Source organism: Sitophilus oryzae, unplaced genomic scaffold (assembly GCF_002938485.1).
Source record: "Sitophilus oryzae breed Bouriz unplaced genomic scaffold, Soryzae_2.0 scaffold_1625_pilon_pilon, whole genome shotgun sequence".
NCBI lineage: Eukaryota > Metazoa > Arthropoda > Insecta > Coleoptera > Curculionidae > Sitophilus > Sitophilus oryzae.
The window spans coordinates 2,240,222-2,267,036 of record NW_022146309.1 but is presented as its reverse complement, the minus strand read 5'-3'; the positions used below and the strand labels follow the sequence as shown (position 1 = coordinate 2,267,036).

At 33.3% G+C, this 26,815-nt stretch overlaps 1 protein-coding gene across 1 annotated transcript in view; it reads right to left on the bottom strand.

Moving 5' to 3' along the window:
* Positions 1–26,815, bottom strand: part of LOC115880550 (octopamine receptor beta-3R-like) — an 82,361-nt gene that overhangs the window by 38,768 nt on the left and 16,778 nt on the right. Inside the window, exon 2 of the mRNA XM_030897780.1 lies at positions 10,198–11,261. Within this exon, the coding sequence (XP_030753640.1) occupies positions 10,198–11,209 (1,012 nt within the window). The 5' untranslated portion in view covers positions 11,210–11,261. The remainder of the gene's footprint in view (positions 1–10,197; positions 11,262–26,815) is intronic.

Genomic DNA, 26,815 nt, shown 5'->3' with positions numbered 1-26,815 from the left:
TAAAGAGTGATTCTATATAAGTTTGGTTGTGTGTATTTTGATAAAATACGTTGTTAAAGTGATACCTATTAACCTTTTTTCATAGAACGTATAGAAAGAGAAAATTTATACTAGGAATAATCTTCTTAGTTTTAAATTATTTAAAATTCAAATCGACTGAAAAAAAATAGATAGGCACAATTAGCACGAACGAGAAAACGAATTAAAGGGAAACTTTTCGAGTTAATTAACTGTGGCGACTTCCGACGACATAACGACCGAAGCAGCGAGTTTGCACACAGTTCAAATGAAAATTCATGAGCCTAAAACTATTGTTGGCTGTCGTCCATTCGGCGCGCACCATAATCACCAGCGATTTTTTCTTTCGGAAAGCGCATAAAAATGTTAAATTTTTTGTTGATTTTTATCCCGGGCGATGTCCACGTTTAATTTTCCATTCGTATTAATATTTCGGCAAATTTGTCTATAGTTATTTTTTATACAAGACGATAAAATGGTATTTTGTGAATTAATTTCGGGAGACAATAATGCAATTTTATCGTCGTGTATAAAACAATACTTTTTTCCATAGCGAGTTATGTTTTAAAAAATATTCAGAAATTATTATTTCAAGGAATTTATTACGAGTAGAAAAAATATTGTGCTGGGTGGGCGTTGGGTTCTAGTAATTTGACAAATAAATAGAAGCTGTATCTTTTGTTGTCAGTTTTGAGTCAATATTTTTTAATTCTCTTTCGTGTCGATTGCTGATTGAATTGGAGCCAGAAATGGCTCAAAACGAAATAAATAAATTACCAACATTATATTCAGGCTGAGGCGACAACCGCCATATCTAGTGTTGCACAGGCTTGAATATCAAGACAATACAAGACTTTAATATGCAAGAAATTTCAAGAGTCTTGCAAGATTTCTTGAAAGTTAGAAATGATACATTTTTTTAAGTGATAATTAGGTCTTTGCGCAAGTTATGCCGGATTTATACAACATTTACATACACATCAATCACAATCATAGTCATAATCATAAAAATTAAACTATCCACTTCTTATAAACCTGTTGACATCTACAATGAACTTATAGTCTGTCCAACGAGAAGATTCTTGACAGTGATAGATGTGTCTGTCATTTTAATTTCAAAGTAGTTTATTTTATTTTACAAAGAAATAAGTTGGTACAACTGAAACGCATAGCAGGATATATTTAAAATTTGATTGACAAGATGACATGTGGTTACTTCAAAATATTGTGAAAAAAACCAGGGGGGTGACAGTAAACCGGAAAATTGGAAACAGTTGTGGCGCGGTTCTACCCAGGCAGAAAGCATGGCCTTCTAGACTGTCCTAGACAAAAATCTGAATATTTCTATATGATTTCTGTCAATTTCTGCTACGGAACATTTTTATGCACGTCGGCGTCCTGTTCTTTTTTCTTTTGTCTGTGTGTCAGCGTCAGCTCCCGAGAGGCCTCTGGCAAGGTCGGGCGCCATTTTAATTTTGCCGTTTAGATTTGATTGGAAGTTTGTTTCTGATATTTCGGCTGAAATTTATAAGTAAAAAGATGTTTTTTTGAAATAAAGTTCCTTGTTAACACTTTAATAAAGTATATATGATATTAATTACATGAAGAAAATGATGAAATCGACGTTTCTGCGTGTAGTAGGTATAGACCATATTATATGTAAAAATAGGTAATATATTAACTGTTTTATATTTTTAGCTTTAAACCCAAGGATCTTGGGATATTCTTTGCCAAGGATTTTTCCGTATCTCTACTTTAAAGACTGATCGGTGATTTTGAGCAATTGAAAGCAAGTTATACAAGGTAAATTATGATTATTGAACTATTATTAGCCTACATTAATTTTCTACAAGATGAACAGAAATGCGTAATTACATATTACATACGTACCTATTATGTATTTTCATAGCAATAATGCTATAAATCTATGTATGTAGATTATTTTTAAAATACAAATGAGGTATTAGATGTATATGTATCATATTTTTTATTCAATTTATTTTCATTCAAGTACTGTTTGATTTAATTCACAAAAGTCTTATGTACTTATATTTATGTTTTTTAAAAATTTTTTTGATTCCAGGTTTTGTGTGGGTTCCGGTTGCCTTTTCCTGCTTCCAGTTATTTAGTTTTATGCCCGTGAAGCTGTGAAAACATTTATTTATCTTCAAGTTTCTGTAAGTCAATGCACTGTTACTTTACTAATTCACTTTAACACAGCATCTCTGATATTATTTAAATATTTGATATTGATACAGTAGTTTATTGGTTTATAGCTCTTTAATTGTGTTGATTTGCATATTTACATTGTTCTAAAGTCCAAATAAATATTTTGAGTAATTTTGTTGTATTATTTACTAGCAGAAAGAGTAAAAGTATATTAACCCTCATTAAACCTCCTGAACAGCCCGCCATTAAAAACCGGAAACCGAAATAAATTTCATAAAATTGAAATTGTCATGTCTATGTCATGTCAAATGTCCCAGCCGCCATATCTGAAAATTAGTTACCCAGGCAGCCACGCTATTTCCATAATTTAACATTGACTTGACACTTCTTCTTGTATTTATTATTTTATGAAAAAAACTGTATAAAACTGAAAAAAAGTAATCGAGTTATTTTATTTAATAAAAACGGTATGTGTATCAAAACAAACAAGAACAAGACACTACATACCAAAAAAATATAAAAAAGAACTATTATTTACTTTCAAGCTTTATGAAACTACCCGCATTTATGATTATATTTATCAATATAACTTATGTACAAATACAAATTTGTAATATTCCACAGGAATAAATAAAACAACATAGGTAAATAAAACAAACTATTTTATTAATAATAACACCTACCAAATTGTATACCTTAAAGGTTGATTAATTAATTTTAATCTTAATTTTTAAACCAGTACCTTTTGACATTATTTTTCTGCAGTACTAAAATCCATTATTTACCTATCGTGTGATGTCGATATTCTACAGCTACTCCAGTTTTTAGTATGTGTTTTGTTTGATCCTTCTACCATATACGAGATGCACTTATCTACGACGAAATGGTATACAAACTTTATCGATGGCAACTTCATTGGTGTAAGACTTTCTGCCTGGGTCTACAGTTAATTTTCACTCGATTTTTCCTCCACTTGACTTCAAAATACACAAAACACACGTAATAATACGAATCAAAATGCATCATCTTCCAAAACGCAGGGTATTTAACAAAAGTTGACACAAAATTATAACCTATAATTTGGCAAGACTTTGACAAGCGTCAAAAATGACAAAATCTAAAGGCGAGTTCATACGCATCGGCGTCCGTTTGTCGTTCATCGTTCCGTCAAACCAATAAAATTGAAATACGATCTATCATTTTTTAAATAAACCAATAAAAAGGTTAAAAACAACAAGAAACGACGCATGACGGATTTATATTTAAACCCATCCATAGATAACTTAAAAATTATTAGAAATTTTTTTAGTAAAATAAATAGATTGGTATAGGACGTCATCTGCTTTTCTTCTGTCATCGTCTGTCGAAATCTTACCTGAGAAAAAAAACAGAGCCTTTAATTATGTTACCCAACTTCACTGATATAAAAATTATGATTATGAAAATGTTCTATAAACGCACATTAAAACTGCGTTGTGATTATGACGATGATTAAGACTGTGATTATGATTACGACTTATGCAAATGTTGTATAAACCCGGCATTAATACTGACCAGTGTTCATTTTTTTTTCTATCATAGCCAGTGTTTTAGAGTTGAGAATGAAATAAAATAAAGTCGAGGCAATAAACCGTATATTGGTAATTGGCATTGGTATTATTTTATTTAATAAATAATAACCCAAAACCCATAAGTCGAACTTAACCTTACTTATCCTTATTCAGCTTTTATTTGGTAATGGCTCCTGTTTCGTCAAACGGGCGAGTTGACGTAGTTCGTTTGCGATCCGTTAAGATTTTTTTTGCTAAAATTAGCAACGTTGTTGTTCATTTTTCCGTATTACATTTTGTATACGCTTTCTATGAAATAAAATATAGAAATATTATTACCTTTTGTTAGAATGTAAAACTGATGATGCAACTCCCAGTGGACGATATGCCAAGAACGTTCAACTCATAGAGAAACATGTCAATGTAGTATTGAGCAATAAGAAGGATTGGAAGAGCGAATTTCTGTACCCAGCAGTTAAAAAAAACCATACCATAACTTGGTATACTGATGCTTCCAAAACCAATACGGGAACAGGGATCGGAGTTGCTGGGATGAGAGCTAATTACTCATGTCCAATGGGCACTTCCCTAGTATCCTACAGGCAGAAATCTACGCTATCGTGGCGATGCGTACAACTTATCTTAGATAGGAAACATATCGGAAACAAGTTAGAGCCATCTCTGTCTTTTAGTCAAGCAGCGTTAAAAAATCGATCAACTCAGTATCAATCAATTGAAATTGATCTAAAGAATGCATAGAAAGCTGAATAAATTAGGCAAAGAAAACAAAGTCCTCCGTACACTGGGTGCCTGCTCACCAAGGGATAGAAGGCAATGAAAAATTAAATAAACTTAGCTAGGAAAGGAGCGAACACTCCACTAACTGGACCAGAACCGTTCTGCTTTCCAAGTGGTAACCAACTCTTACCTGAGCGGAACTCAAGAACTTGGAATTATTCCATCCGCAACCTGAATGGAAATTTTGATTATGAAAATGTCTAAGACACTCGAAGAAGTTTCTGAGGGCTTATGATCAAGAAAAACTGTGATTATCTTCCTGGGTCTGAGTAAGAACAATCTTCGGATTGTCACGGGGTTTTAATAGGACACTGTCTTAGAGTTGAAATGAACACCTCAGTAGATTGAAACTAAGAAGAAACGGCGAATGCAGATTCTGTGGGGAAGATGGTGAAACACCAGTACACCTCATCACTGAGTGCGCTGAGACGACAACCATTCGTGCCATGAACTTTCCTATTCAGATATTGAGATGGAGAACTACTGTTTCGTCAAACGGTCCCAGATACTGGCTTTTGTTCGTTTGCGGGACTGTATGATGAGTTATGATTCAAGAAAGGGGGCATCGTTGGATTGTATTTTCCGTGATTAACCCCTATACGACGCTTTCTATCTAAATTCTAAATTATTACCTTCTAGAATGTAAAATATTTCAAGACAAGAAATTTCAAGAGTCTTGCAAGACAAGACAAGACTTTGCCATTCAAGAAATCTGCAAGACAAGACTGAAAATTTCTTGTCTTGAATTTTAAGACAAGACAAGAAATTGATTTTCAAGACAAGAATTCTTGTCTTGTGCAACACTAGCCGTATCCAAACTACTTCCATTTAAATCCCGAATAACTTATGAAAAAAAATACAAAAATTTTCAAAAATGGGAGCAATTAAAAAACGTGCGAGAAGAAGTACGATTTTATCTACTATTTTTGATAGATATAAGGCAATTTTAACAGTTACTATGAAAAAAACTATTTGTTTACTACTGATTGTGTTATTTGAAGGGGATTTGTATAGTAGATGCGGCTGACACATGAAGCATCCACCAATCACGAACGAATTCGAGCTTGGGGCGGCCGAGCAAAATCAATCGCAAATGCTCTTAAATCCCCAACTATTATTATCGACTGCTGCGTAGTAATTTACCGGGCTTATTGACATGTTATGATTGGAAGACAGCATCTAATTGCAGGAGCGATATATTTACAATGTAACAAAGACTGCTGGCGCTGTTCTAATTGCGTACTGGATCACCGAGATATAGATCCACGTTCCTAATTAATCTATGGATAAATGGTTTGTTTCCCGGAGATTGATTTTTTCTTTACGCGTTACTGAAACCTCCTGGAGTAAAATTTATGACGCAAGAGTAGTTCTAAACGTTTATTTAATCTAGGTATGTATTTTATAAAAAAAAATTGGCACCGGGAGGCACGTATAGCCGCCCATACTAAAATATGTTAATAAAGAGTTGGTAGGCAGTTCTTTTAGTTTCAAAGTAAAGGAATTTTTCGTGTGTTAGTTATCGTGTTACAGACGGACAGACGTACAGACAGACAGACAGGCAGACAGACAGACAAGCAGACAGACAGACACCATGAAAATATTTTGTATTCAGGTCATTTATGACCCAAATTACTCATTTTGAGTGAAATTAAAAAACTTTTTTTTGCCGATCTTAATAGCCTACTTAATACCTATTGGTATGGTCGGCTAAAAAACTTGTAAAAAATATCCTAATACTATGTATTGTCACCAAAGCCACCTCGTCATATTGAAAAATATCAGCAATAAGAAATGATAATTGAAAAAATTGCAAATGATTGGTGGCAAGTTCATTTCGCATTTAAAAATTAACCAAGGCATGATCCAAAAAACAAAATACTCAAGAGACATTAGAGGTGGGAATTCTAGTTCCTTGGGAGGAACTAGTTCCTTAGTTCTAGTCCCTCCAGAGGAATAGTTCCTTGAACTAGATCTTTAGTTCACAATAGTTCCCGACTAACATTGACATCCCCCTTGCTTGCTAATGCGTTTCGTTGTCAGTCAGAACTATTCACAGTATGATCTGTATAATTTTTATAATGTACGGAGATAACTGTGTATGTTAAAAACATATAGGTAAGTTTTATTGCAGATAAAAAAAATAAAAAAACTCAAATCAGAATTTAAAAAACTATATCATAAATCAATTGGAGCAAATATTACAAAAATTTTACGAAAAATTGCGTTTTTCCTCAATTCAAGCTTTATGTTTTTGTCTAAAAATTCAGAATATCTACTTCGTTTTATAAGGTATTTCTTAATTTTAGGGACCTAAATTGTAACATTCCCATAAAATATTTAAAAAACAAACTAAAAATCAAAAACAGTATCCACGACAAATTTCTGTGGTAATTACGCCGCGCCGGCTGTGGCAATAGACAAGGCCGAATCCATCGTCGTCGCCTTGTATTATATCTCGGATCTGCCGACTGAATAGATTCCCGTGAACTAGTCTTTTAATAGTTCCTCTATGTCCGGATCCGATAACATACGGCTGGCACTCCCCACGCCTGCCTAGCATCAATCGCGCTGGCTGATCCATACGTAAACTAGTCTTTTATTTAGTTCCTCTAGTTCCTTTAGGTCCGAATCCGATAACATACGGCATACGGCTGCCACTCTCCACTCCTGCCTAGTATCGATCGCGCTGGCCCTATCCGTTCGTACGTAAACTAGTCTATTTAGTTTAATTCCTCTGGGTCCGGATCCGATAACGTACGGCTGGCACTCCCCACTCCTGCCTACAATTGGGCTACGCGCGCTAGCCGATCCGTCGCCGTCGCATATTATTCTATATCGGTCACTGTCTCGATCCCGGAATAAGTCCTGAGGAACTAGTTCCTTGAGAAACCAGGAACTAGTTTCTTTCATTCCGGGGTCGGAATAGTTCATTGGAACTAGTTCGTTCACGAACTACACACCTCTAGGAGACATGCACATCATGGGTCATCAAAACCATCAATTTTGTAGGTACAGTTTATTTTGTTGTAAAATAACATATAGATAATTTATTTATTATATTTATTCTGACACTGATGGTAATTCGATATCCATTGAAAAAATATCCTTTTATATATCATATCGTCAAGTCTTATTTGTTCTTCCCCCAGGTCTATCAAATTTCCAGAATAAAGAAAGGGAAAAAAACGATACATGTAAGAACGTTATTGTGAGTTATCTCTTCCTTTTTTCTATAGAAATATGTATATAACGCTTGTATCCACGCTGTCGGCGATACATTAAGATATTGAAATCCAGGAAACATCAGAGAAAATATCAAATATCTCAGTTTTCCACCGAGAAAATTTGAAATAAAACGCTGGAACAATTTTTCTTATAGCTGGATATCGGATATTTTGATTTTCCAGTATTTATTTTACTGTGAGTTTTGTGTCGTATAAACTGTTACTTGAAATATACAAAGGGATATTAAATAATATAATGTTTTAAGTGCCCTTTCAATTGGAAGTATACCTCAAGAATGTCAAAAATATCTCAATATTTAGCACCTCTTTCAAGTTATCTAACACTCCATCTTAGAAAATCGAAAATCAATGACATAGAAGAAAAACTACTCTGGCGGGAAAAGACTTTTTTTCCTTTTCAACGTTAAAAATTAGATTTCCACAGTAGTGCGAGTGAATAACGGATTTTTAAATCCTTGTATTTTATCACTTTGACGCTCAAGGAGAAACTACCACACTCCACCATAAACATTAAAACGTACAGAATTGACGCTGGCACAAGAAAAGTATGGGCTAGAGATAATTTTTTTAAATACACTATCCAGTATACAGGGTGGTTCGAACTGTATTCCGGAAACTTCAGCAGCATATTCTGCAGATAAAAATAAGTAACAAAGTTTGTATAAATGTATGTCCTAAAATGGTTAGTTTTGGAGATACAGGGTGTAGAAGTTCATTTTTATTTTGATTTTTTTCCAAATAGTTTCTGAAGTAACGTCAATATTTGGGTGAAAATGGGTGTCTGGGAGAGTTTTTTGACATGAGAAATTTGATTTTGATGTCAATATGACTCCTACTTCTAGAGGGCGCCACCTACATATGTTTTAACCTTTGAATAAGTAGACTAAGGAAGGAGCATAATGCTATCCATGTATTCATGCATGGTGGGCGGAAAAGGCACCATAAAAGCTCTCTAGGGTGGGGATCCTTGACAGTTCTGTTTGACGATTCATTTGACACATTTGAATTTGATTTGAAATTTTGTGGATTTGTCAGTCTTTATGGAGCTTATTTTATGTTATTTATTATTTATTCTACTACTGATAGTTGTATAAAGGTAGTAAATCTAGATGGAAATTGTGGCAGAACTTAAATTAACAGTGACACTATCGCGATTTATCGAAAAATACTCTAAAATAGTTGGTTGTGTAGCGTGCGGTAGATCTCGGCAAAAATTGAGTGAAATAATGGAACAACTTTTCGCTAGTAAGTGACTATATAATATACATACGTGTAGTAAACCGATCATTTATGAAATTCACTTAAATTAACTAAATTATATATTTTTCTTGCATTTTAGCTTTTATTTATTACTTGTCAAAGATTAGATGTCAAAAAATTTAGATACGTTAATTTGACTTACCTGCTTCAGTAGCGTATCGGATGTTTGTGTTAATAAATTCTTATTATAACTTATCTATTTTTATTAGAATTATATATTTTTATAACTACCAACATTTATTCACAACGTAAAATAAAACAACAAATTATTGAGTCTACCCCACGTCTACCCTACATCATAGTTTTACATTTGTTAAATAAAATTAGAACGACACTGATAAACCGAAATTTAAGTCGGCCATATTTGAGGCCCATCGCGGTGTACCTAAGATTTTTGATATGCTCCTTCCTTAGTCTTCTTATTCAAAGGTTTTAACTGATTTGAAGTTTAATAACTTTTTGTCCGTACCTGTATAAAACTACTTAGTAAAAAAATATACATTTACGACGTTTTTTACTTATTTTTATCTGCAGAATATGCTGTCGAAGTTTCCGGAATACAGTTCGAACCACCCTGTATAAGACGTGCATTTTTTGGCATGAAATTATTAAGAAATTTGCATGGGGCCAAAAAAAATGTCGTGCAGAAAAATACGGGTAAATTCTAGCGAGTTTTTGCTAAAAATAGTGGCCCTTAGCGCTGGAGCATTGCGAGTCAAGGCGAAGGTATTATTAAAAGCATTAAAAACTAAGAACTATCGATCGTTCGGGATAGAAGTCGAAGGGCAAATTTGGTTCGGCGCGAAAATCGGTAAAAATGGAAAGACCGAGGACGTTTTCTTTCATATTTCGTTTTAAAAAAACACTAATTGTGAAAAGAAATTAATATAAGGATATATTTTTTCTGTTTACGATCAAAATCAACCTATAAAGATCTATTCTAACAGGAAACAACAGTTTTCCAGGTTTATCCTTTTCAAGAAGTCTAATAATTGAAACCTGAACCTTTCTTATAGCTTTTTATCAATGATCCTATGATGTTTTCATTATTGTAGATTCCAAATTGTATGGGAGGATTTCTTAAGGTATAATTTATCATACAGTCAGGAATTAAACAGGTTAATAATAATAATATATATTATTCAAAAACTTACCGTTTATGTTTAGCTCGGTGGCTGCCTTACTGCTATCCCTACTGTTCATCGCTGTATTGTACTCAGTAATCGTAGTACCATAAGACACCGCCGAACCCGTACTAGTACTCCTCCTACCATTATTAATTTGCCCCACAGTAGTCATTTCCGCATCTGGATTCAAAAACTGCTCACTATATCTGTCGCTATATCTCTCCCTGTACGACGTTCTGTGCTGGTGTATCGAATTCAGTATAATATTCGATGAAGTTCTCGACAAGGCCTTCCTTTGCCTTATCGCCTCTTTGTATATCCTACAGTACATCGTCACCATGACAACTCCAGGAATCCAGAAGCTCACAGAACTGGATATTATGGCATAGTATTTGTTCACCACGAAAATACACATTTCTGGATGTTTCGTTTTGTATTCCAGATGCTCATCGGTCGTGTACCATCCAAGAAAAATGGGCATGAAGCTTATAAGTCCTGGAAGCATCCAAACATTTGCCAGCATAAAGGAAACCGTTTTATGTGTCATAGTTATGGGGTATTCCAGAGGCCTCACTATCGCGTAGTAACGATCCACACTGATACAGCACAAATGCAGGATGGATGCCGTGGAAAAGTACACGTCGAAACTGTTCCAGACGTCGCACATGAAAGTACCGAACATCCAGTTGCCGGTGAGTTCGACGCTTGCGTTAAAAGTCATCGCGCACAGTGCTACCAACATGTCGGCCATGGCCAGACTCACCACGTAGTAGTTCGTGATGACGCGCAGTTTCCTGTGCCTGTGAACGCTGATGATCACCAAAGCGTTTCCCAGAACGGCTGCCAAGATGATCGAGGAGAATATGAATCCCTTTACTACGAGGAGTAAGAGGTCTGTCCAGTGTGGATTGGGGTTCTCCAGCGAGGTCACGTTGTTGGTGTGGTTGTGGTGGGAGGAGTTGACTAGTAGGCTTGGCAGTGGTGGTGGGAATGCAGTGGCGGAAGGGGAGGTGTGTGAAGCCATCGCCGTGATGATCATGGTGAGTTTAGGTTCACTGAGCCGGTGGTTAGGTGAACATTATATTTTTTATCTGAAAAAGAAAGAATATTTTCATACATTTTGTTGTACGTCTTTAACTACTTTGATTTTATACAGGGTGGTACAGATAAAAATAAGTAAAATGCTTAGATTCGGAGATAAAAGGTGTAAAATTTTTATTTTTATTTCGATTTTTTCCAAATAATTTCTGAAATAACGTCAATATTTAGATGAAAATTGACGTCTGGTAGTTTTTTGACATGAGAAATTTGATTTTTCTGTCAATATGACTCCTATTTGTAGGGGTCGCCACCTACATGTGTTTTAGCTGTTTTCAAGAGTAAAAACTTTTCGTCCATACCTGTATAAAACTATTGAGTGAATCAGATTCTCATGCCAATCAAATTTCTCATGTCAAAAAACTCCCAGACACCAATTTTCATCCAAATATTGACGTTACTTCAGAAATTATTTGGAAAAAATCGAAATAAAAATAGAATTTTTACACCCTGTATCTCCGAAACTAAGCATTTTAGGACATACATTTATGCGAACTTTTTAAATTATTTTTATCTGCAGAATATGCTGCCGAACTTTCCGGAATACAGTTCGGACCACCCTGTATATTTGTAGAATGGAGAATGAGTGGGACGGGGGTTATTCACCACGACCATACAAATCTATTATTAAGAAATGAATGAAAAAATCTGTGCACTTATCTAAGACGCACCTTTTATATTATTTAAATTTACTTTTATATTTATTTACATAATTAACTCAAACAATTAACTAAAATATATTTTATCGTTGAAATCAAGTTTTACCAATATTTTTCGATTCTATTTTAAGATACGCTATCGTATCCCTTTGCAACTTTCGATTGTCGTAAAAATAAAAATAAAATAATCTAGCCCTTTCAAGGGCGTACACGTCAAACAATCGTAAAGTTTTTCCCCCTTTGTTTTTTCTTCTGCCGTGTTTTCCGCCACACTTTTCTCATTGTTTTTGACAGAAAAGGGCCAATCGATGCGTTAGCTGTCGTAAGCAAAGGTCAACGTAACGAAAATAATAATTTAAGCGATTAGTACCCTTTTGGGGAAAATGGAACTACATAGAAAGACAGTTATGGAAATATAAGAGTTCGTCAGGATCAGTTTCAACGATTTTTGACATATAAGTTAAAAAGATACTAAAAGAATTCAAGAATTTCCTTAAAAACATTCAGTTCTATTAGTACAATATTTATTTTGAAGTTTTGCAAGTTCTACAAATGTTTTTTTTTTTTAATAATCATCAGAAGTTAACTAATACATGATTGAGCAGAAAAATAATAAGTACTTAAACCGAAAAAATAGTATAAAGGGCAAATTAAAACAACTTTCGTTGCACGTCATTAGTGACACCATGCGTCGTCTTATGGAGAGAGACGATGACTTTCAGGCCTCTCTTCTTCACAGAAGACCTGTCGCTGTTCAGCGTTCTTCTTACGGTGTTGTCGCTGGCGTTCTCCCGCCAAGATGTCGATAGGCAGGCATGATGCCACTACACTCACTGCATCCTGTGATACCGTCCGGTATGCTGACGCCACTCTGATCGCTGAGAGTCGGTGGATTGATGCCATTGTCCTGCGATATGTTTTTAGTTCCAGCGACTCTGACCACACCGGTGCTCCGTATAGCAGGAAGGAGGTAACTACTGTTGCAAGTAATCGTCTCCCGGATTGCCTGGGGCCTCCGATATTGGGCATTATCCGTGAGAGTGCGCCCTGAACTGCTCCCACCTTCTTGCTGACGCTGGAGATATGCTCCTTGTAGTTGAGCCTCTCATCCAAGACCACTCCAAGGTACCGAATATGGTATGGTCGCCTACTCTGATGGTGATGGTCTCCGTTTTCTTCCGGCTACTCACTAGGAGTGCTTCAGTTTTATGCTCCGCCAGCGACAGGTCTGCCGATTGCATCCACTGTCTTATCCTCCTGATGGTGATGGAGAATGCAGCTTCCAGCTCCTCCAAATATTTCGCCACAAGGAGGGTTAAAAATTTTAAAAAATCGTAACTCCAAAATTACAGTAGCTAGCGAAACGCGGTTTTCAATTTAAGATTAGGAATAATATTTGCAACAAAATTTGTAATAACATCGAAATCAGTCAAAGTCGCAGTTTTTGAGATCAAAAAAATTGGAAAAATTCCTTTACTTTGAAACTAAAAGAACAGCCTAGCAACTTTTTATTAACATGTTTTAATATGGGCGGCTATTTTTTTACAGAAGAAAAGAGAAATTAAGTTACTTAGGCTGTTCAATCAACATTATTAATAACCATCAAAGAATGAAAACGAAGTGATATCACCATGTTTTTAAGACTTTTTTGAAAAAAATTTAATTATATTTTCATGTTTTTTTTTATTTTTCTCTAAAACGGTATGGAAATTTAGAAAAGTATAAACGGGATTAACCGTTTTAGTACAAGCAAAAACTTTTATGAAGAATGCATTTTCCTCAAAAAGCCCATAATAAAAAGGTTTTTTCCCTCGTAAAAACAATCCGGGGATATGTATAATAACTTCCGGTTATATCTATAGTTTAATGGGCAGTACCCGGCAAAAAGATAACGTACGTTTCGAATTCGGGGGCTTTCGCGCTGCCTTTAATGGATTTAAATAAATCCGCTTATTAAATCTTTAAACGGAACACGTTGCCAGTTTGTTCTCTCTAATGTTCGCTATTAGTTTTCGGGTTACGGCACCGTAAAACATACGTTTTAATAATTTAATGTTTGCCGACGCCTTTTAGGCGCTCAACGTATTTCACGTGCTTCGGGGGGAATTTACAGATAAAAAAGCTGTAAAAAATAATAATGTTCCGATAAAACGGTTACTAGAGTTGCTTTTTTAAAGTTGCCATAATCATTTTTTTATCAAAATTTTAATATACAGTCCGAACTGGTATTCCGGAAATTTCGGCAGCATATTCTGCAGATAAAAATAAGCAAAAAAGTTCGTATAAAAATGTACGTCCTAAAATGGTTAGTCACGGAGATACAGGGTGTAGAAGTTTTATTTTTATTTCGATTTTTTCCAAATAATTTCTAAGTTTCTTCTCTAAGTAACGTCAATATTTGAATGAAAATTAGTGTCTAAGAGTATTTTGACATGAGAAATTTGATTTTGATGTCAATATGACTCCTACTTATACAGGGTTGTTCACCACATACGACACGGAGTATTGTGGCTAAACGATGGTATTTTTATAAATTGTAAGTTTGGGGTTCGTTGAAGGACTATTAGAGCTACAATTTAAAAATATTTTTACAAGATACAGAGTGTCCCAAATAAAAAAAAATATCAAAGTTGTATTTTTTTAAATGGAACACCCTGTATATTATTATATTTTTAGTTTCTACAATTAAAAAAAAGGTAAATTTGATTAAAGTTTATTATACTTAAACCTTACCGTTTTTGAAATATTTTCAATTTTGTGAAATTGCAGTAAAAATTTTAAAGCTTCATTTCTCCAAGGGTATTAATGTTTTTAATACTAAATATTTAATGAAGTTTATTTATTGATCAGTTATTGTGTTGCAATAATAAAAATAATACTACCTTATACAGAGTGTCTAAAAATTTATTTTAAATAATTATTAGCTTCAAACGGCAATAACTTCTTTAATTTAAATGGAATGCCCTGTATATTTTAGGAGAATCAGATGCACAATTAAATTGTCTATCAAATTGTATTATACCATTTTTACCTATCCCTTCAAGTTTTCGTAGAAAATGCATTTTCTTTTTAATTTAGACCTCATTTATCAATATATCCATGGAATATTGACATTTTAGATTGTTTTTTAAAGCAACAAATGTACAAAATGTACAGACTAGTAATATTATCGTTTTTAGCAAAACGATAATATTACTAGCCCATTTGTATGCAAAAAAGAAAACTATTTAAATCTTTATAAAAAGAGTATACCATTAATTAAATATAACACCATTATTTCCGCCCATATACTAATTAATTACATACTTAATTGTGTTCGTTAATAAATTATTTTAAATAAATGTGGATTTGAGTCAGAAATCAATATAATAATAAGTTATCAAATTAAAGTCTCTGTTGTTATAAATAAACATTTATTAAAAAATGAAATATCATTTTTAAGGTGTTACTTTTTATCACACTGTCTAATGCCCATACAAAATTCAGTTTTTTAGTATTTGAAGCAATTATTATTAATCAACGCAAACAGTCAGTTAATGTGGTTTGAATACTGGAATCATATTAATTGGTCCTCTTTAACAAATATTTAAACAGTTTTTTTATTTTTTAAAGAAATAAACGAATTATATCGACAATATTAGTATCTGTACTCTTTAAAAATTTGGTACATCTTTAAAAATAATCTAAAATGTCAATAGTCCATGGGTATATTGATAAATAAGTTCTAAATTACAAGAAAATGCATTTTCTACGGAAACTTAAAGAGATAGGTAAAAAATGGTATAATATTATTTGATAGACAATTAAATTGTGCATCTGATTCTCGTAAAATATACAGGGCGTTCCATTTAAATTAAACAAGTTATTGCCGTTTGAAGCTAATAATTATTTAAAATAAATTTTTAGACACTCTGTATAAGGTAGTATTATTTTTGTTATTGCAACACAATAACTGATCAATAAATAAACTTCAGTAAATATTTAGTATTAAAAACTTTGATACCCTTGGAGAAATGAAGCCTTAAAATTTTTACTGCTATTTCACAAAACTGAAAATATTTCAAAAACGGTACGGTTTATTATAATAAACCTTAATCAAATTTACCTTTATTTTAATCGTAGAAACTAAAAATGTAATAATATACAGGGTGTTCTATTTAAAAAAATACAACTTTGATATTTTTTGCTTATTTGGGACTCTGTATCTTGTAAAATTATTTTTAAATTGTAGCTCTAATAGTCCTTCATCGAACCCAAAACTTACAATTTGTAAAAATCTCATCGTTTAGCTACAATACTCCGTGTCGTATGTGGTGAACAACCCTGTAGAGGGAAGAAAAATTTTTGAAGAAAAATTTATGGTTAATTTAAAAAATCTACTCAACATGTTTATTTTTTTGTCAATAATGACATGTATTGATTATTTTAATTCTAAATATCTTGAGAACGGTTGCTCGTAGCGATTTTTACCAAGAGACCTTTTTTACGTAAAAAACGCCGCAAATGTATATTTCTTTATTCAGTAGTTTTATACAGGTACGGACAAAAAGTTATTACTCTTCAAACCAGTTAAAAAGTATATGGGTGGCGCTCTCTACAAGTAGGAGTCATATTGGCCTCGAAATCAAATTTCTCATGTCAAAAGACTCCCAGACATCAATTTTCATCCAAAGATTGACGTTACTTTAGAAATTATTTGGAAAAAAATCGAAATAAAAATGAAACTTCTACACCCTGTAGCTAAACAAACTTTTTTACTTATTTTTATCTGCAGAATATGCTGCCAAAGTTTCCAGAGTACAGTTCGAACCACCCTGTATTATTTTATTCTCATTTTTGTTTATTTAATCAGAAACAATAGAGCCATAACAGACAACAGAGAGCTTTTAAGAATTATTCTGAATTTTATTAATTTTTCAATTATACTTTATACTTACGAGTTTACAATAATTCAAAATGTTTATAAAATACAAAGGATGGTAATCAAAGACCAAAATACTCTGGTAGGCATGTACATAAAATAATTTTGATATTTAACACCTCAAATCTAATTTTCTTCGCAATTATTGGTATTGGTTCATCCACTTTTGGCCAATACTGTATATAGCCTACACAAATTTGCTGATTAGAGAAAAAGTCTGTATTGCATAATAAAAAAAAGACAAAAAGATTAATCGGTATTTTTGAAACAATACAAAAGTATTTCTATCGCCGTGAAAAACTACCTTTACATTCCTTTTGTTTTCTTATCGTTCAGGATAGAACCAAAGAACGCAATTTCGGTAAAATGGAACAGGCATTTTCGTGCAGTGTCGCCGTCGGTTTGCGCGACGCGAGCAAAAGGAACAAGAACAAATTGCTAAAAGTCGCGCCGTTGGATGGAAATATACGACTTGTTATTTCCCAAGAAAATGCAGTGAAAAATGTCATTGTCTATGGACGGTTTCATCGTTTTTTTCCCTTTCTTCTTTTTGGCTCTCTCGTTGTTTTGTGTTTGTCGTCGAAAATCCAAACTGTTTGGAGAGCTTGTCGGGGGCTATTGGTATTGATTTGGACAACTCTATACGGTCCAAGTTTAAAGTGCTAAGTGTTGTTTTAAGTAAATTTTATATGATATTATACAGGGTATTCTAATATTCTATGGAGATAAACTAGTACGGAATTTTGGAAACAAAATATGTTAAGTGTACACGATTTACCGTAATACAAAAGTTGTTTGTGCATGGTAGAAGAATGCTATTTAAGGTAGAAGGTATTTTTTTCTAGGGCCAAGTTCAATAATACACCGGGTGTTTCTCATGAGTGGTTCGCCTCTATAACTTTTTTATTTTTTCTGATAAAAACGAGATTCGGTATGTGACATAAATTAGGATTGATTGACATATTCAATTTGTTTCGATCACTTGCTGTTTCACCGGAAATGACTACAACTTTTGATTTTTAAATGGCACCCTCAATATTTTTAAACGGTTTTATTTAGCTCGACCCGTACGGTATTTATTTATTTGTTTGTTTATTTGGGTCAAAATTAGAAATTGAAATTTAAGTACCTTCCTGTTATCAGATTGATCTGAAATTTAGTACACACCTTTAGTTCCGATGACAATACAATATAGTAATATCAATAACATTGTAAATCTAAGATGGGCGCCGGTACAAAATGGCGGATTTCATATTTTTCCACAACCCTCTCAATATGGGTATCAAATGAAAGGGCTACACTAGTAGAATACTGTGATTATGACAAAATTTAAAATCCAAGATGGAAGTCGTTACAAAATGGTGTATTAGGTGAGGGCATGAGTAGTCGTGTCCAGAACAGTTGTGTCCAAGATTGTGTGACGTTAGAAGGACAGATAAAAAAAATAGGTGATTAGATGTACCTACGTAGTTAGCGGTAGCTTTACCACCCAAGTTAAGGTGATAGGTTAAAACGTGCTGAGGACTGTATGGCATTAGGGTGGCTGAAAATGTAATGTCGCAAGCGTTTTCCCCTCAAGATTGGGCGCCTCTTGTTGTATATTATAGCCTTGCCCCTCTGCTGAACCTCTGGGGGGGTCGACCGTTAAAATGTCCATTACTCGTGGGAACAACATGGAAACAATAAATAAAATAACAAACAAAAATAAAAACGAAACTGCTACACAACGAAAAAGAAGGCTCGAAAAGACGAAACGTGCAAAAGAAAGTGAAAATCAAACCTATAGTCGACTACAGAAACGAAGAGAACAGTTAGCAACAGAAACACCTGAGCAACATGATGCCAGGTTAATAGCACAACGTGAGAGACAAAGGCAGCTGGTAGAGTCAGAAACACCTGAGCGTCATGAGTCCAGGCTAGCATCACAACGTGACAGACAGAGAGAGTTGTTAGCGGCAGAAACACCTGAGCGTCATGAGTGTAGGCTGGCATCACAACGAGAGAGACAAAGAGAGTTGTTAGCGTCAGAAACACCTGAGCGTCATGAGTCTAGGCTAGCATCAGAACGCGACAGACAGAGAGAGTTGTTAGCGTCAGAAACATCTGAGCGTCAGATTGTAATAAATTATCACGTAAAAAACCATGTAATAATGATGCACTAAATGAATTAAATAGAATGAGGAATATTCGATAGGCATTTCCGTTAAATACTAAAAACTAGAAAATAAAAAATCGGTAAAAAAACTTTTAAGTTAAACGGTTTTATCTTATGTGCACTGAAAACTAGAAAATAATAATAACAATTAGGTATTTATATTTTAGTACTAGGCAGAATAGCTTTTAGGCATATTAGACTAAAATAAAAACGTGGGGCCCATTAACTATTGCTGTAATACTTTCTTCTATACTAAGTGTGGATTGCATCGACTTACTATAATCGTAACTGGAGATTTTGACAATCAATAACCAGCCGTGGCGGCTTCACCAGCGAGCGCCGAGCTCATGATCTACCAAAGTATAAAGATATGCTTTGCCATAGGTAGGATTTCAGAGGGGCCCCACGTTTTTATTTTAGTCTAATATGCCTAAAAGCTATTCTGCCTAGTACTAAAATATTTCTGAACTAGAAGTTCAAATACCTAATTGTTATTATTATTTTCCAGTTTTCAGTGCACATAAGATAAAACCGTTTAACTTAAAAGTTTTTTTACCGATTTTTTATTTTTTACTTTATTCGATAGAAAATGACACTCTGAATAGAGTAATGCCTAGTACAATACAGTCGCAACGATTTAAAAATCTCTATCGCAGTTTCAATTGCGATTAGAAAATCGCAATTTTGCTCATCTCTACTAGGGGGGACGTCCAATAGGTACTTCCCATCCTCCTCCGACAACAGATGTTCTTCCTCAGAGAAGTGGACATCTACTCTTGCAGGACCCTGTATATATTTTTCAAATAAACAAATTAATGTTTTTCCTTTTTTTGTGCTAATGAACACAAAAAAAATTAGGCTCTGAAAACATACACTTTATGGAAACGTTTAAAACCAGCCCTAATGGATATACCTGTTTAAACTCACATCAAAGTAATTCGAAAGCTTTTTAATAGCGTCTCTGAACACAGCCACCCTCGTTGCCCTATCGTTCATTTTTTGCGTTTTGCGCGAAACAAATTTTAATGTCAATTAAGTGAGACCGTCGAAGCCTTTGGGCGCCGTTTCGATAGAAAGGGTCCTGTGCGGGACACTTTTCTCAAAAAGGACTCTGGCCTAGCCCTAATTAAGCGTCATTTAATTAGCCAATTTTCTTCCCTAACGAACTTGTTTATTTTGAATCGGGTCTGTGGCAAGAAAATTACGACGTTAGATGTATTAAAACCATTTTTATATACAGGATGTCCTGGGATGATTAATATACAGGATGTCCTCAGTGTTTTGAGAAAGGACAGTATCTGAAACGGTTACAGAGGTGATAATTTTAAAACTTTCTGTTTAGTTAAATGTAGTTCAATTTAGTTTCTTCTAGAGCTAATTAAGATTTTTTTCTTATAATTCTAAAGAATCTAATTTTCAGATTTTTATAAAATGAACTTATTGATCACAAGTCCGTCTATACAGTTCGGCTAGTAATATTTCGCCACAATCTCTCCAGATTATATTCTCAGAAATATAAAACCCTGTCTCTGCGTGCTTTATTCTCTGGCACCAGCCAGAGCCCAGCAAAGGATAATGATCTGTGTCTGTCTCTGCTTTGGAAAATAGGTCGGCCAATATCAAAAGAGCTACAACGGAGCCGAATTTGAATTAAATCGAATTGGACGGTACACACGCCGCATTGGGGAGAGGATGCTTCAAAATTGATTTCAAATTCCATGCCAAAATATATTAGGATATTGTAAGAGGCATTGTTTGGAGAAAAGATGTCTAAATTACTTTAGAAATGTCTAATAATTATAGTTCGTCCGCAAATAGTATAGATACGTAGAAAAAAGTACAGTTTTGGGAAAGAAAAAATTGTCGACATTAGTGAGTTTGACTTGACTGTTCGGTATTTGAATTTAGACAAGTTTCGTGTTATTGTTGCACCCCGAGGATATTTACCTTGCTACGCTGTCAATTGCTTTTGTTACAGCGACGCGTACATGCCATCATTTGATAATGGAAATGGCACAATGTTCTCCGTCAAGCCAAACTAACTAACTACATACATAAATCAGCCATAAACCCAATATATGCATATACGTCTGTGTCTAGAGTTAAATAAACTAAGCTTAACCAGTGTATTGTATGGCGAAAAATAAGAGCTATTGTAGAACGTAGGAAGTATGGGAGTGATATACAGATCTATTGTGTGTCCTTTTCTTGAGTTATGCTGTAATTTTTTTGATCAATTTGTGGTCTGTCCTTTTCGTCTTTTGTCCTGCCCATTGCCTTTTATTTGAGGGGTGTTTTCACCCTCTTGGAATTTGAGATTCGAGAAACCCCTCCTTATCGAACCTTTATACACCCCACAGTCAATCCGTTTGCCAAAAATCAGCTTTAAACGTCAAGCAGTTTAAGCAGAATCGTGATTACTCATTGGTCATATTTTATGAAACACCCTGTATAAATTTTTAAAAAATCTTAAAATATGTCAAACAACAAAATAAAATATACGTGTTTAAGAGTTTTTCCGAAAAACTCACCGGTTTTTAAATAAAAAATATTCTAATATATAAGGGGTGGTTTCACCCCCTTAGAATTCGAATTTCAAAAAATCCCTTCTTATCGAACCTCTACACCCTAAAGTCAATCCGTTTTCCAAAAATCAGCTTTTTACTTCAAGCGCTTTAAGCAGGATCGTGATTAATCAATGACCAGATTTTTCGAAACACCCTGTATAAATTTTTAAAAAATCTTAAAATATGTAAAAAAACAAAATAAAATATACGTGTTTAAGCGTTTTTTCGGAAACTTGACCGTTTTTTAAATAAAAAATATTGTAATATTTGAGGGGTGGTTTCACCCCCTTGGAACTGTAATTTCAAAAAATCCCTTCTTATCGAACCTCTACACCCTAGAATCAACCTGTATGCCAAAATTGAGCTTCTTACGTTGAGTGGTTTGAGCAGGATCGTGATTAATCAGTGAGTCAGTCACTTAAGGATTTTATACAGGGTGTCTCAGATTTTAATCGGGAAAATTTAATAGACGATAGAACTTGAAAAATAAAACAAAAAGTTCATATCAACTTGTAAGATTTAAAGCCTCCTTTTGGAGATACAGGGTGTCAAAGTTACTTAAAAAAGAAAAAAATAAGATATTTGAAAAACCATTTTATCGATTTTGATATAACTTGACCCGTTTATAATACTTACTAGTGATGAGTGAAATATCGGTAACTGTGACTTTGTCACTGATATTCTATAATCACAGTCACAGCCTGTGACTGATTTGAAAATAAACGGTGACTTGCTAAAGCGTGACGATTACAGTTAATTGTGTTTTCTCTGGTAACGAGAAAATACTTCACAGAGCGGGACGTCGCTCGTCACGAACGCAGCTGCCGACGGCGCCGGTCGCCACTCAGTTCACAGTGTCACAGTCACGAGTCACGACGTACGTCTCATAGGTTAGATATCTGACAAAGTGATCTAAAGACAGTGACTGTTAGAAGTGATTTAATTTTTTATGTATTTTATATTTTATTACTATTTTTTATCACTACGTATCGGTTTGGTTCCTTTTTAGTTTAGCAGGTTTTTTTAAAGCCAAACATAAAATTTTACCTTTATACTGTTTATTTTTTTTTTAGAAACTTCATTTTTTATATATTTCGTTTATTTTAATACAAAGGAAAATATTTGTTGTTTAATGTTTTACTTATATCGTGTTGTTAAGTTTCTTTCGTTATGGTTATGAGCATATTGGCATATTTTATTCTTTTTCCGTTGGTTTCTTTAAATAAAAAGATTGTTTTATTTTTATTTTTTAATAAACCTTTTACCCACTGTTTAGTTTTTCTATTTCAGCGGCCTTGGATAAAAGACAAATAAAAATTAGTATAACAACAACAACAGAATCGTATCATTCGTATCGAATCTTATATTTTAGCCGTGATTGTGCTTTCGGATTCATAAACATAAAGTCGCAGTCACAGATAATACAAAGTCGCTGTCACAGGTAAGCCTGTGAACAGAAAATCACGGTTTGGCTCATCACTAATACTTACTATGGGACTTAATTTGAGGTAATTAGATTTAAGTTTAATGGCCAGGGGCGGCGGTGGGGCGTCACTATTAAATTATTTTGAAGGAAAAAATAGGCACGCCACTGCTTTTTTATAAGTTTAATATTATTTTTGGATTTAGTAATTAAAAATATTATTTTTTTGTCTCCTGACTTTTTTGTCTATCTTGCTTACTTCTTGCGAAAAAAATTAAATTCATTTATTCACTCCACCCTGGAGTGTTTTTTCACAAGAAGTAAGCAAGATAGACAAAAAAGTCAGGAGTTTAATTACTAAATCCAAAAATAATATTAAACTTCTAAAAAAGCAGTGGCGTGCCTATTTTTTCCTTTAAAATAATATAACAGTGATGCCCCACCGCTGTCCCTGGCCATTAAACTAAAATCTAATAACCTCAAATTAAGTCCCATAGTAAGTATTATAAACGGGTCAAGTTATATCAAAATCGATTAAATAGTTTTTCAAATATCTGATTTTTTTTTCTTTTTTAAGTAACTTTAACACCCTGTATCTCGAAAAGGAAGCTTTAAATCTTACAAGTTGGTATGAACTTTTGTATGCAAGTTCTATCGTCTATTAAATTTTCCCGATTAAAATCTGAGACACCCTGTAGATTAGAATAGATTTCTTAAAGAACTAGAGTCGAAATCACTATAATTTTCCTTGTTTCTATATTTGACGTTAAAATAATATTGAAATGACACAATTGCAGTTGTTTCTGTAGTGTGATTTGTCTGATCTTGTTAGAAGAATCTCTATTTTAAGTTGAACTATTTTCCGTATAATCTGGAGACATTTCTATTTCTATTTTTATTGTTTTCTGGTAGATTGGGGATGCTGTTTGTGGTTTTTATTGGCGAAAACGTTGAGTGTGCAGTTGGTAGCGAGCGACAGAACAAACAATGGCGATTGCAGCGAGCATTCGGATCGAGAACAATGGACAGGCATCACAAAGCGTAATTCATTGCTAACTCGGCCGTGAGTTACGAGTTATTTTAGAGTGGAATAGTTAAATATAACCCGTTAGCTCGAGATAAGGGTGTAGAACTTATAATATTCGTTAAAGGTATCCACTCATAAAAGACGTAAATTTAGTGAAAATGTAATACTGTTAAGAAAAAATGTCTTCTAAATTTCTCCATTCTATTCATGACAATATTGGAGGAAGGGAAGATTGATAATAATTAGGGGAAGAAACATTAATTAAAATATCCATTAAAATTTTAATGAGGCAATTCGAAAAAAGAACAAATACACTTTCGGGAATTAAGTTTGAAAATTAGAGCTTACTTTTGTTTGTCGTGTTTTTTAATTTAATAAAAAAAACAATTAGAAATGGAGTCTAATTTTTTACGACAAAGGCCTTAAAAATAGCTCTTTAAGTTCGATAAAAAACACGTGAAAAACGTCGAAACAAAGCTAACACATCCCACTAGATATATGTGTCACTTTATTTCGACCCTTTCAGCTATAAAAAACTGGACAGTTTAAGTGGGGAAATTTGTTTAAGTCGATTCCAAACTTTTTCTTTCGACCTTCCTTCGCTTTTTTTTGAGAAAATAAATAGCACTCGTATTTTCTTTCTTAGGAAATTTAGCATTGTCGATTTGAAACGTATTGAACCAGTAGTAATGGTTATATTAATTGTTGATCGTTCTATCGTAAAATATTTTATCAGCATTAAATTAAAAAAATAACTAAGTATAAGTTCCAAGTATAAAATCCAACAAAAATTAACCATTTTTTCTACATACAGGGTGTAGAAGTTTTTTTTATTTCGATTTTTTCGAAATAAAAATGAAACTTCTACACCCTGTATCTATCGTTATCGTTAATAAAATCTATCGTTAATGATTTCTGAAGGAACGTCAATATTTGGATGAAAATTGGTGTCTGGAAGTCTCCGTCATACATTTATACAAACTTTTTTACTTATTTTTATTTGCAGAATATGCGTCCGAAGTTTCCGGAATACAGTTTGGACTACCCTGTATATAAATTTAACAATATACTATACTTAATTGCTTTTATGAAATAAGTGAGGAGTGAAAACAACTGGAATATACTTTTATTATAAACTACATAATTGGTTATATTATGATCGCCTTTTCTTTAATAGAAGGTCTATGGATTTTACTGTTTTATTATTAAAAAAATGTTGAGTTAACGTCTCTGTTTTGCTGCTAAGAGTAATCTAAACAGGGCCTATCCGAACCACTCTCCTCGGCCATATCATTGTCAATGGCCTACCGACTTGACGATGGTCTAAATCGACTCTTACCCACGAGATATCCGATCCCTTACAAAACTTACAAACCAAAATAACATCAGTGCGTCTCGAACGGTAGTCTAAAAGCTATTACTTAACACTATCGTCTCTATTCGTTGTGTGATTTCCCTCTCCCTTTGTTTGCAAATAACATAATTAATAATAATAATGTTATTTATGTATACAGGTTGCGGACCCGTGTGGACTCGACCTAACCTAACATATATCCAGCGCCCAGATGACACCGGAATGATTCATTCGAACGTTCGAGAACGATCTAGTTCCACAGGAATGGAGTAGTATACAGGGTTGTTCACCACATACGACACGGAGTATTGTAGCTAAACGATGAGATTTTTACAAATTGTAAGTTTGGGGTTCGTTGAAGGACTATTAGAGCTACAATTTAAAAATATTTTTACAAGATACAGAGTGTCCCAAATAAATAAAAAATATCAAAGTTGTATTTTTTTAAACGGAACACCCTGTATATTATTACATTTTTAGTTTCTACGATTAAAATAAAGGTAAATTTGATTAAGGTTTATTATACTTAAACCTTCCCGTTTTTGAAATATTTTCAATTTTCTGAAATTGCAGTAAAAATTTTAAAGCTTCATTTCTCCAAGGGTATCAATGTTTTTAATACTAAATATTTAATGAAGTTTATTTATTGATCAGTTATTGTGTTGCAATAATAAAAATAATACTACCTTATACAGAGTGTCTAAAAATTTATTTTAAATAATTATTAGCTTCAAACGGCAATAACTTGTTTAATTTAAATGGAACACCCTGTATATTTTACGAGAATCAAATGCACAATTTAATTGTCTATCAAATTATATTGTACCATTTTTTATCTATCTCTTTAAGTTTCCATAGAAAATGCATTTTCTTGTAATTTAGAACTTATTTATCAATATACCCATGGACTATTGACATTTTAGATTATTTTTAAAGATGTACCAAATTTTTAAAGAGTACAGATACTAATATTGTCGATATAACTCGTTTATTTCATTAAAAAATAAAAAAACTGTTTAAATATTTGTTAAAGAGGACCAATTAATATGATTCCAGTATTCAAACTACATTAACTGACTGTTTGCGTTGATTAATAATAATTGCTCCAAATACTAAAAAACGGAATTTTGTATGGGCATTAGACAGTGTGATAAAAAGTAACACCTTAAAAATGATATTTCATTTTTTAATAAATGCTTATTTATAACAACAAAGACTTTAATTTGATAACTTATTATTATATTAATTTCTGACTCAAAAATCCACATTTATTTATAATAATTTATTAACGAACACAATTAAGTATGTCATTAATTAGTATATGGGCGGAAATAATGGTGTTATATTTAATTAATGGTATACTCTTTTATAAAGATTTAAATAGTTTTCTTTTTGCATACAAATGGGCTAGTAATATTATCGCTTTGCTAAAAACGATAAT